The 13174-nt window shown below is 42.9% G+C and overlaps 1 protein-coding gene across 2 annotated transcripts in view; it reads right to left on the bottom strand.

Annotated features, from left to right (window-relative positions):
• Positions 1-13174, bottom strand: part of LOC310869938 (rho GTPase-activating protein 17-like) — a 121913-nt gene that overhangs the window by 73910 nt on the left and 34829 nt on the right. For both annotated transcript variants that reach the window (XM_083780928.1, XM_083780929.1), the window contains exon 2: positions 8990-9029. In XM_083780928.1, the coding sequence (XP_083637054.1) occupies positions 8990-9029 (40 nt within the window). The remainder of the gene's footprint in view (positions 1-8989; positions 9030-13174) is intronic.

Raw genomic sequence — 13174 nt, forward strand, 5'->3', positions numbered from 1 at the left:
GTGTTGTTTTCGTCGACTAAAACTAAACTACCTCTATTCACAGACGAAAACTAAATGGACACTAAATGAAATCTATAAGCTATGATGACTAAAACAAAGACTAAATGTATTGACAATTTCCGTCAACAAAAAAAAAAACTAGACTAAAATGTTAGGAAGGGACTTTCCAGTAAAAGTCATTTTACACTTGGTTGCATGCTGAAAATAGCCGATCTACAAGCACACACGCGTTGTGAGCTTGTAGATCTGCTAAGATCTGCTAAGTGTAAAATCAGGCATTACGACGGCATCAAAGCCCGCCAAAACACTTTTCCCGCAGACTAAATCAACTGTAGATTTAGCCGAGTAAAATCTTATGACATTTAGTCGACTAAAACTAGACTAACACCGACTAAAATGTGACTAAAACTAAATGAAAACTATTCAAGAGACTAACTAAAATAGAAATTTGCTGCCAAAACTGGTGTGCCGATTCAAATGAAGGGCATGAAAGTTAAGCATGTGTAAGTGGTTAGTTAGTTAGTTAGTTAGTTACAAGTTTGAATATTATCCACGACAGTATAGGCTGTTCAGCGTTAGCGTTAACGACCTCGACTGATCCGTGCAACCCAGTAAGCAGGAGCAGAAAAGCCAAAGACAAATCTTAAAAAAACACTGATTCACTTGCGTAAAGTTCCACCAACACAGTTTTTACTTCACACAGAAGTGTAAATAACAGAACGAGTGTAAATAACAGAACGAGTGTAAATAACAGAACGAGTGTAAATAACAGAACGAGTGTAAATAACAGAACGAGTGTAAATGTCGTCAGAACAAGAAAATAACACAGAGTGAGATCTAGAGCAGACAGACAGCCACGTACAGCTGTCCAACAAAACCAGCCTGTCTCACCTCTCCATTCCTCCTACAGAGCAATGCCAGGGTTATGGCTGTCTCTCTGCAGCCTGTCTCACCTCTCCATTCCTCCTACAGAGTAACTATCTGTCTGCAGCCCTGTCTCACCTCTCTACACCTCCTACAGAGCAATGCCAGGGTTCTGGCTGTCTCTCTGCAGCCTGTCTCACCTCATTCCTCCTACAGAGTAACTGTCTGTCTGCAGCCCTGTCTCGCCTCTCTACATCTCCTACAGAGTAACTGTCTGTCTGCAGCCCTGTCTCGCCTCTCTACACCTCCTACAGAGTAACTGTCTGTCTGCAGCCCTGTCTCACCTCTCTACACCTCCTACAGAGTAAAGCCAGGGTTCTGTATGTCTCTCTGCAGCCTGTCTCACCTCTCTACACCTCCTACAGAGTAACTGTCTGTCTGCAGCCTGTCTCACCTCTCCATTCCTCCTACAGAGCAATGCCAGGGTTCTGTCTGTCTCTCTGCAGCCTGTCTCACCTCCCCATTCCTCCTACAGAGCAATGCCAGGGTTCTGTCTGTCTCTCTGCAGCCTGTCTCACCTCTCCATTCCTCCTACAGAGTAAAGCCAGGGTTCTGTCTGTCTCTCTGCAGCCTGTCTCACCTCTCTACACCTCCTACAGAGTAACTGTCTCTCTGCAGCCTGTCTCACCTCTCCATTCAAAATGGACAGTGGAAAACGAGAGGGGAAGAGAATGGCATTGTTTTTTTCTGCCTCGTGTTATTTTGGTGGTTGTTACGCGTTTACAGAAGAACTACAGAGAGTAATATGATCATATTTGAACCAACTACTGTAGAATGTACAGTAGTGAAGTCATCCTGGTAGTACAGTAGAAACCAGTGAAGTCATCCTGGTAGCACAGTAGAATGTACAGTAGGAACCAGTGAAGTCATCCTGGTAGTACAGTAGAAACCAGTGAAGTCATCCTGGTAGCACAGTAAAATGTACAGTAGGAACCAGTGAAGTCATCCTGGTAGTACAGTAGAATGTACAGTAGGAACCAGTGAAGTCATCCTGGTAGTACAGTAAAATGTACAGTAGGAACCAGTGAAGTCATTCTGGTAGTACAGTAGAATGTACAGTAGGAACCAGTGAAGTCATTCTGTACTCGTATATAGGTCCCAAATCCCCAACGCTTTCCTTTCCAGATGCTGACGAGTCATACTTATGACACATTATTTATCCATTCAGTGTTTGTTTACCTTCCAGATGATCACGACCTCATAGGACATGATGCACCGCGTGCACACACACACTTTATATTGAGCAGCGTGTGAGTTACCGGCGTGTGCGTGCGTGCGTGCGTGCGCGCGCGTGCATGTGTGTGTGTGTGCGTGGCTGCGTGCGTGCATGCGTGCGTGTGTGTGTGTGTGCGTGCGTGAATTCCACCCACAACACCTGATGTTGCAGGAATGCAGACTGACTAACAGCACAGCACTTGGCTCTGGACCAAAGGTCAATTCAGCAGACAGACAGACAGACAGACAGAAAGGACAGACAGACAGACAGACAGTCTTCTCTTATGGTGCATCATGGTCCCTGCCCTGGCAGAATTATATTTTCAAATGGGGGGTCCGCGGGGCTATAATTACTGTCATTTGGGGGGTCCTTTGACATGAAAGAGTGTTGTGAAACACATGGTGTCCAGTACAGTAGAACGTACAGTAGAAAGAGAAAGCACCTGGCTCTGCATTCTCCACACTGTCTCCTCAGTTGACAGGCCTAGGGCGTGCACAGGGAGGGTTCAAAGTTCACAGTCATTGCAGGTCATAAATGTGAGTAGTATACTCTTATGAGGGCGAGCTAGCGAGCGCGCACACACACCTATCTCATTGACAACTGCACCCTTCTAATTATATTCTCTCTCTCTCTCTCTCTCTCTCTCTCTCTCTCTCTCTCTCACCTTTATTGACCATTATCATAGCAGTCGTTGACACTATAAGCGTTGCCCTGCTTGCCCTCCCCGGCAGGTAAATAAAACTTTGGGGCAGGTAAATAAAGTTTGCTTTCAGCTTCACGCCCGAACCGCCGACCGGTGCGAGTGCTCGCTTGAGAGAGGGGGACGATATCTATTAGTGCTGCCAACGAATAGGCTGTATATACTGTACATACTGTATATACTGTAGAGACTATAGTGGTAGTGCCCTGCCATATACTGTAGGTCGGAGAACACACACACACACACACACACACACACACACACACACACACACGCATGACCTCTTTGCTGTTAACTAAAGCCCATTTTGGGCGGGAACCCCCTTTAGGTGTTTTGAAGCATTATTTATGTTATACTTTAGCTATTGAAAAACAGCAGATCTACAAGCTCATCATAGCGCGGCACTCTGCTATCTTTGAAAAAACTCTTGAAAATCGCGGCGCAAATCTTTGAAAATATATTTTTACTCAAGTCCCTGGAACAACCTTTTCAGATGGGGGGGTCGGCGGGCCAGTTACATATACAATTTCGAGGGTCCTTGACATGAAATAGTTTGAGAACGACTGACATAGAAACATTTTTATTTCAGGAAACCGTCGTGAACCCTACAAACCCTCCCGCGCACTCAGATCAGCCAACGCAGGGAAGCTGGAAGTACCCTCACTAAAAACGCCGGGACAACGCTCCACACGTCCCAAACTCTTCTCCCTTCTGGCTCCAAAACTGTGGAATGCACTTCCCATTGCAGTCAGAACTGCAGCATCACTCCCAATATTCCGCCGTAGTCTGAAAACCCACCTTTTCAGACTCCATCACTCCAGCACTTACCCCACCCCCTTAGATAGCATTTCTGTAGACTTAGATAGCATTTGATACAGACTTATAGCATGTTATGTAGACAGCACTATAATTGCATTATAGTCATAGCACGCCATAGTACATATGTATAGCATAGTAGTATAGATATATAGTTTATATGTATAGTTTCATTATATAAATATTCCACTGTTACTTTCTTAGCTTACGCATGTTTCATGATAAATGCTTTTATGTGATGTATTCCCATGCTTTTTGTTCTTGCTTAATGTAAGTCGCTCTGGATTAAGAGCGTCTGCTAAATGCCTAAATTGTAAATTGATTTATAAGACATTTTGTAGAATCCTCCTCAGGTCTAAATGGATTACGGTAAGTGAAAACACTCCGTTTTCTTTCTGGTAAATTATCGGACGGACACAACGAGCACACTGGAAGGTTCAAATCCAAAACCACCCTCTAAACTAATTTCATCTTCACAGCGGAAGGAATTTCCCAGCTGGCACACCAGGTCAGTGTGCACGCACGTGTGTGTGTGTGTGCGTGCGTGCGTGCGCGTGTGCGTGCGTGCGTGTGTGTGTGTGTGTGCTTGCGTTCCTGCATGCGTGCATTCAAGGTCACCACATACTGCCAAGTGACTGTCTTAATTGGTTCTTGTCGAGGAAGGTCTAATTAACCCATTTAGGCCCAACGAAAAAAATAATAATAAAAAACAACTCTTCTAAATCCTGACAGTTTTCTGAAAAACCCATGTTTCTAAATCCAAGTGGTTCTCAACTATTTCACGTCAAGGACCCCAAAAATGATATATAATTAATTGGCCACCGACCGACCGACCCCATCTGAAAATGTTATTCCGGGAACCCCAAAGATTTGAGTTAAAATGTTCACGATTTATCGAAAACAGCGGACCTATAATAAAGCTCTTATGAGCTTGTAGATCTGCTTTTATTTTTTTTCAATAGCTAAAGTATAACATGATGCTTGAAAACACCAAAAGGACGGTTCCCGCCCCCAGAATGGGTTAACTCTAGTAAAGTTGATTGTTATTTTAACCCATTTTGGGGCGGGAACCCATTTTGGTGTTAGCATCATGTTATGCTTTAGCTATTGAAAAATAGCAGATCTACAAGCTCATAGCGCGCCACCGCCTACAGCTATTTTTTGAAAAATCGAAGGGCGACTGACATAGAAGACATTGTTAGAATCTGATCTCAGGTCAGAATGAAAACCGTCAGGATGTAGAAGACATTGTTAGAATCTGATCTCAGGTCAGAATGAGTTAAATGGGGTCAGTGTAGAGGTGAAGTCAGAGCACCGGGGCTGAGTTTTAATCTTCGTGGACTGAGTGGAAAAGCCACCGTGACACATGACTGTACTGGCGGAACCTTCGAGTATATATGAATAGAGAGGACCCGAGTTCTCCTCCCATCCACTTTGCATTAAGTTGCTCTAAAAGCGCATGAGGCGATTTCACTCCTCCTTCCGGGTTGGAACAGAGTGCATTCTGGGATGGATTGGGGCGAAAGTGATGACAATGACATCATCATCATCATCATCACTGAATGAAAGTGGACCCCGGGGCGGTTTAACCCATTCTGACCTGAGATCAGATTCTAAAAATGTCTTCTACATCCTGACAGTTTTCATTCTGACCTGAGATCAGATTCTAAAAATGTCTTCTACATCCTGACAGTTTTCATTCTGACCTGAGATCAGATTCTAAAAAATGTCTTCTACATCCTGACAGTTTACCATTCTGACCTGAGATCAGATTCTAACAATGTCTTCTACATCCTGACAGTTTTCATTCTGACCTGAGATCAGACTCTAAAAATGTCTTCTACATCCTGACAGTTTTCCATTCTGACCTGAGATCAGATTCTAAAAAAATGTCTTCTATGTCAGTCGCTCTTCGATTTTTCAAAAATAGCAGACCTACAAGCTCGTAGCGCGCCACTCGGTGGTGCGCTACGAGCTTGTAGGTCTGCTTTTTTTCAATAGCTAAAGCACGACATGATGCTAACACCAAAATGGGTTAAACTGCCAACAGTCAGTCAGTACTCCAGCCAGTAACAAGACAACTCACCCCGTTTCTGTTTTCCTCCCAGATTTTCCCCCAGTGAGGGGTGGGAGAGGCTGGACAGCAGACGGCTGGATTTTGAATCTCTCTAACTATAAACTTTCATTACAGCAGACAGTACAAATATAATTTACTACAGTGAAGTCTGTTCACAGAAGTTGTTGTAGGATATGTGGGGATTATCTGACGGGGTACCATTTGAGTGGGCAAAACCTTACATAATACTAAATAATACTAAATTGTTTATAGGGTCAATACAAGTAAAATAATATAGCCTTTCAACAGGAGTATCTTTTTATATTTTGTCCACAAAGAAATAGCATATTACAAAGTTATCCCACGGGAAAAACGGGCATGCACCGGGGTGAGTTGTCCAGTATTCCTCCAGCCTATAGTCTTTACCAGAGCACAGGGACTGAATGGTAGTACCAGTGTCGTTTTTGGCAGCAAAAACATTGATTTTAGTTATTAGTCATATTCTTTTAAAGGGATTGTGACATTAAAAAAAAGGTTTTGGAATTGTTCTTGTTTTTTTTTAGGTTTTCTAATCTCAATTGCACCCAAAAAACATGAACTTTTAACATTCAGTAGATTTTCTGTGATCTGGGGTTTTCTGGCTCAAACAGGTGCTCTGATTTGCCGGCAGTAAGTGACATCACTTACTGCAAATCCCATATATGTCAATGGGATTTGCCAGCAGATGTCACTGTTTCACTGTGTTGCATGTTTTCATTGTAGCTCAAAAGGCCCAAAAAACCCCAAAGAAAACTTCAGACCACAGAAAATCCACTGAATGTTCAAAGTTCAGGTTTTTTGGGTGTAATTGAGGTCATAAAACCTAAAAGAAAAAAGAAAAATAAATGAAAATGAATGTCATAAAACCTTTAAATAGTTTTCATTTAGTTTTAGTCACATTTTAGTCCCCTGGAATTGTTTAGTTGTTAGTCTAGTTTTAGTCGACTAAATCTACGGTTGATTCAGTCGACTAAAATGTGTTTTGGCGGGCCTCGATGCCGCCGTAATGACTGTTTGTACTCTGGATGAAAATAGCCGATCTACAAGCTCACAACCTTGGCTGGTAATCCAGCAACACAGTGTGTCGCGGGTTCGAGTCCCGATCCCCCCCGATGACCCTGGCCGGTCGTCTCCCTACTGGTCAAAACCTGGTACTGCAGGCGGATTCTACAAATGTCTTCTAAATCCTGACAGTTCTGTGAAAAACCCATGTTTCTATGTCAGTTTTTTTCATGTCAAGGACCCCCAAAAATACATGTAATTGGCCGCTGACCCCCATCTGAAAACATGTAGTTCCAGGGACCCCCCCACAGAATCAAAGATTTGAGTTGAAAACGTTCACTCTGAAAGAATACATATTCAAAGATTTGTGCCTCATTTTCACGATTTTTTCAAAAATAGCAGATCTACAAGCTCGTAGCGCTGTAGATCTGCTATTTTTCAATTGCTAAATTATAACAATGTTTAAAACAAACAAAAGGGTGTTCCCGCCCAAAATGGGTTACATTTATGAATGAATCTCTACGTAGGACGTGACAGGAACCACGAGGACAGCAAGAAGGGCACTACGATAGGAGCCAACCGACCAATCATGTCAATGCTCGATGGGCACTACGATAGGAGCCGACCAATCATGTCAACGCTCGATGGGTACTACGATAGGAGCCAACCAACCAATCATGTCAACGCTCGATGGGCACTACGATAGGAGCCAACCAACCAATCATGTCAGCGCTCGAGGGGTACTACGATAGGAGCCAACCAACCAATCATGTCAACGCTCGATGGGCACTACGACAGGAGCCGACCAATCATGTCAGCGCTCGAGGGGTACTACGATAGGAGCCGACCAATCATGTCAACGCTCGAGGGGTACTACGATAGGAGCCGACCAATCATGTCAAAGCTCGATGGGTACTACGACAGGAACCGACCAACCAATCATGTCAGCGCTCCATGGGTACTACCCGGAAGGAACGCCCCGCGTCCGAAACGGTCGGGAAATGACAGTTACCGTGTGCCGGTCCCTCTACTGTACTGTACTGTCACTGTACTGCACTGTACTGGCACACCCGAAATCATCATATATACAGTTAATGTGTGCGTGTGTGTGTTTGTGTGTATACGCGTTAGGTTGCGCACGTGTGGTGAAAAACAACCATGCTGTTGTCGTGCTCAGACCCACCCAGCCAGCCACACACACACATCTCCGTAAGGGAGTGGTTGCACCACTCAAAAAAAAGGACACACTGGTTCTTAGACTGAAGCTATAAACTATAGCTTAGGGTCATACAAGTATGCTAACAGCAGCAGCATGCTAACAGACTGATGTTATATAGAGGGGCATGCGCATGCATAAAGGGAATGGCAAAATAGAGTGGCAAAGTGAGTTTAAAGGACAACTTTAGTTTTTTTCAACCAAGGTTCATGTTTTAGGTTGTTATTAGAGAAAGTAAAAGATGAGTGTTTATTTTTTACAAAATATTATGGCGATTTGTTTTATTTATTATTTACTATAGTCCTACTAGACCCCAGGAAATTACATCTGGCCACAAAAGATCACAGGATCTACTGAATGTGAAGGTGTGTGTCGTAGGCTCAATATGTCAGTTTGACACATTCAGTAGATCCCGTGATCTTTTGTGGCCAAATATAATTCCTTGGGCTCTAGTAGGACTATCCCGCTATAGTAAATAATAATAAAAAAGAAATCGCTATAAAATGTTGCAAAAAAAAATACATATTTAGCCCCATGCTCGAATGCCCCCGCCCCCCTGTCAAAGACAGCTAAATACCCTAAAACGAAAGAAATCAGCAAACGAAAAACAATTAACACTCATCTTTTACTTTCTCGAATAACGACCTAAAACATGAACCTTGGTTGAAAATAAAAAAACTAAAGTTGTCCTTTAACGTCATTTAACCCATTCTGAACGGGAACCCATTTGGTGTTAGCATCATGTCGTGCTTTAGCTATTGAAAAATAGCAGATCTACAAGCTCATAGAAAGACTGACATTTTTTAGAATCTGATCTCAGGTCAGAATGGGTTAATCAGACCAGTGTGTGTCCAGTGGAAACCTCGTATGAATCTGATCTCAGGTCAGAATGGGTTAATGCAGTCAGACAGGATTCTGTCAAGGACAGAAGTACAGGCGTTCACGCACAACTTCCGGGTATGACGATGATGTCACGCGCATTACCCTCTATTCATTAACTGTACAGGGTCATATAATCACCTGTAGGAGGTCATCGCTCAGCACCTCTGTCTTCTCCGCTCTGTGAAGAGAAACACAGGAAGACAAAATATATATAAAACATCAACTGAAGCATTCGATACAGTATGACAGATAGGAATGCACTGGCATATTCACAGATACCAACATGTTAGGCAGTTGTTTCCGATATCGGAAACAACTCTAATCTGTGTTTTTTCATTTTTTTTTACTCTGCCAGCCATCACAGTAAAACATCCACTTTAAATATTGCTTTAAATAAAAACATGTTCTGTTACTCTGCCAGCCATCACAGTAAAACATCCACTTTAAATATGACTTTAAATAAAAACATCTTCTGTTACTCTGCCAGCCATCACAGTAAAACATCCACTTTAAATATTACTTTAAATAAAAACATGTTCTGTTACTCTGCCAGCCATCACAGTAAAACATCCACTTTAAATATTACTTTAAATAAAAACATGTTCTGTTACTCTGCCAGCCATCACAGTAAAACATCCACTTTAAATATGACTTTAAATAAAAACATGTTCTGTTACTCTGCCAGCCATCACAGTAAAACATCCACTTTAAATATGACTTTAAATAAAAACATGTTCTGTTACTCTGCCAGCCATCACAGTAAAACATCCACTTTAAATATGACTTTAAATAAAAACATGTTCTGTTACTCTGCCAGCCATCACAGTAAAACATCCACTTTAAATATTACTTTAAATAAAAACATGTTCTGTTACTCTGCCAGCCATCGCAGTGTGTTTGAAGCATTTATGTTATACTTTAGCTGTTGAAAAATAGCAGATCTACAAGCTCATAGCGCGGCAACCCAGTGCCGCGCTATGAGCTTGTAGGTCTGCTATTTTTGAAAGATCGTGACAATGAGGCGCAAATCTTTGAATATATTCTTTCAGAGCAAACGTTTTTAACTCAAATCTTTGCTTCGACATTGTTTTCAGATTGGGGGTCGGCAATGCCAAATAGATATATAATTCTAGGGGTCCTTGACAGGAAACAGTTTGAGAACCACTGACATAGAAACATACAGTAGGGTTTTCAGAAAACCGTCATGATTTAGAAGACATTTGTAGAATTGTGCTCACGTCTAAATGGGTTAATAGTTATACCGTATGCTGTATGGTCATCGTGGAAGCATTTAGCCAAATGTGGAGGACGGTTGTGATGCCATAATTCACACAGCAGATAACGGAGAGGGAGTTATCAAAGTGAACACGTTGTTCCGACTGCCTCGCGTCAGTAATCCTCAGTAATTGTCCTTGAGCTATCTTTGATAGAATGCGTGCAATTTGAAGCAGTTATTTATTTAATATATAAAGTGGATGTTTTACTGTGATGAGTAACAGAAAATGTTTTTATTTAACCCATTTTGGTGTTTTAATGCATCATGTTATGCTTTAGCTATTGGAAAATAGTAGATGTACATGAGCTTGTAGATCTGCTATTTTTTGAATTTTTTGAATATATATAATATTCTTTCACAGCAGGGGGAAAATATGTTGTTCTAGGGCAGTAGCCTGGAACTGCACCTATGCGCAGCTGTGCGACATGAGGCTAATTACTTAGAGCGACAGAGAGAGAGAGAGGAGTGTGTGTGTGTGTGTGTGTGTGTGTGTGTGTGTGTGTGTGTGTGTGTGTGTGTGTGTGTGTGTGTGTGTGTGTGTGTGTGTGTGTGTGTGTGTGCGCGCGTGCGCGTGCGCGTGCGCGTGCGCGTGTGTGAGTGCGTGTGTGTGTGTGTGAGAGTGTGTGTGTGAGTGTGTGTGTACATGTGTGCGTGTGTGCATCAATTTAACAAAGGTGCAGACGATCAGAAATCAGCAGAGAGTGATCAATGTTTGCGCTGCTCTATGCCGAATTGAAGTGGACTCAGATCCAGACTTTTTTTTTCTCCCTGAAAAAAAAACAAACGTCTGGGTTTCCGAGGCTACAGTGGCAGTAACATGCCGTTTGGAAGCTTACTGTGGGCCAAACAGCACTCTGTTGGAACTATTCTCTTAGGAACTAAAAGCAAGAGCCAACTTGTAGTGAAACATGCAGCTGAAACAGCAACAGTAGAAGGAAAACTCTCTACGCCTGAGCCAATAACATCACAGTCCACTCCAACCACTCTCACACATGTATACAGTATTTTTTTTTAAATAGTGTTAGAAAAATGATGTCGTGTATTGATATGGAATTGCTACATAGCAATGTAACAATGTTGAATAAGTATTACATTCATTGTTTGGTTTGTTATGTTTTTTTTTTAAACACATCACACATCACAGCTGTCACTCGATCCTGTAGGTTCACACTCTATAACATACGACGAATTAGACCGTTCCTCACCCAGGAATCAGCCCAGCTCCTAATCCAGACAACAGTCTTGTCAAAACTCGACTATTGTAACTCCCTCCTTACTGGCCTACCAGCATGTGCACTTAAGCCTCTCCAGCTGATCCAAAATGCTGATCAACCAGCCAAAATTCTCACATGTCTCCCCCCTGCTCCGCTCCCTCCACTGGCTCCCGGTCGCAGCCCGCACAGAATACAAAACTCTGATGCTGGCATTCAAAGCAACCAAAACTATGATCGAACCCTACAAACCCTCCCACGCACTCAGATCAGCCAACGCAGGGAAGCTGGAAGTACCCTCACTAAAAACGCCGGGACAACGCTCCACACGTCCCAAACTCTTCTCCCTTCTGGCTCCAAAACTGTGGAATGCACTTCCCATTGCAGTCAGAACTGCAGCATCACTCCCAATCTTCCGCCGTAGTCTGAAAACCCACCTTTTCAGACTCCATCATGGCCCGTAGCACTTACCCTAACCCCCTTAGATAGCATTTCTGTAGACTTAGATAGCATTTGATACAGACTTATAGCAATAGCATGTTATGTAGACAGCACTAGAATTGCATTGTATGTAGTGAGAGCACTTCATAGTACATATGTATAGCATAATATAGTATATTATGTATAGTTTATATGTATAGTTTCATTATATAGACATTCCACTGTTACTTTCTTAGCTTCTAGCAACTACTGTGTGTGATGTATTCCCATGCTTTTTGTTCTTGCTTAATGTAAGTGCATGCTTGCTTAATGTAAGTCGTAACGGGATGTTCATTTACAGTAAATGTTTCACCAAATAGTTTGAACGTCATTTGGTGAATGTGCTTTATAAACCTCCTACACAGACACGCACACGCACACACACACACACACACACACACACACACACACACACACACACACACACACACACACACACACACACAACCACTTAAACAGGTCTGTGAAGCCTGTGGCCGTTTTCCATAAAGGAGGACCTGTTTGATCCCTACTTTTAACACACACACACACACACACACACACACACACACACACACAGTCGCGTCATGTGCACGTAGTTTTGTTATGACAACAAGAAGAGGTGTGGGTGGAGTGCGTGCGTGCGTGCGTGCATGCGTGCGTGCGTGCGTGCCAGACACAGCACATGCAGCACTCTGACATCATTCCATAAGCTTTCTGTCTGAACAGTGAACACACAAGCCAAGACGACAGCACCCCGAGGCCTCGTACACACATAAAGAACAACTGTTCTGTGCTCTGCCCGTGTTTCATGGCCGCCTATAGCCTCGCTCCCAGGCTTATACTTATCTGCGAAAAGAAAAGCCTGCAGGTCACAACGTAAGGCAGAAAAGCATAAAGAAAAGCCTGGTCACAACGTAAGGCAGAGAAGCATAAAGAAAAGCCTGCAGGTCACAACGTAAGGCAGAAAAGCATAAAGAAAAGCCTGCAGGTCACAACGTAAGGCAGAGAAGCATAAAGAAAAGCCTGCAGGTCACAACGTAAGGCAGAGAAGCATAAAGAAAAGCCTGCAGGTCACAACGTAAGGCAGAGAAGCATAAAGAAAAGCCTGCAGGTCACAACGTAAGGCAGAGAAGCATAAAGAAAAGCCTGCAGGTCACAACGTAAGGCAGAGAAGCATAAAGAAAAGCCTGCAGGTCACAACGTAAGGCAGAGAAGCATAAAGAAAAGCCTGCAGGTCACAACGTAAGGCAGAGAAGCATGAAGTAAAGCCTGCAGGTCACAACGTAAGGCAGAGAAGCATGAAGTAAAGCCTGGTCACAACGTAAGACAGAGAAGCATAAAGAAAACCCTGGTCACAACGTAAGGCAGAGAAGC

The sequence above is a fragment of the Protomyctophum parallelum genome (assembly GCF_964188405.1).
Source record: "Protomyctophum parallelum genome assembly, chromosome: 13".
NCBI classification, from domain to species: Eukaryota; Metazoa; Chordata; class Actinopteri; order Myctophiformes; family Myctophidae; genus Protomyctophum; species Protomyctophum parallelum.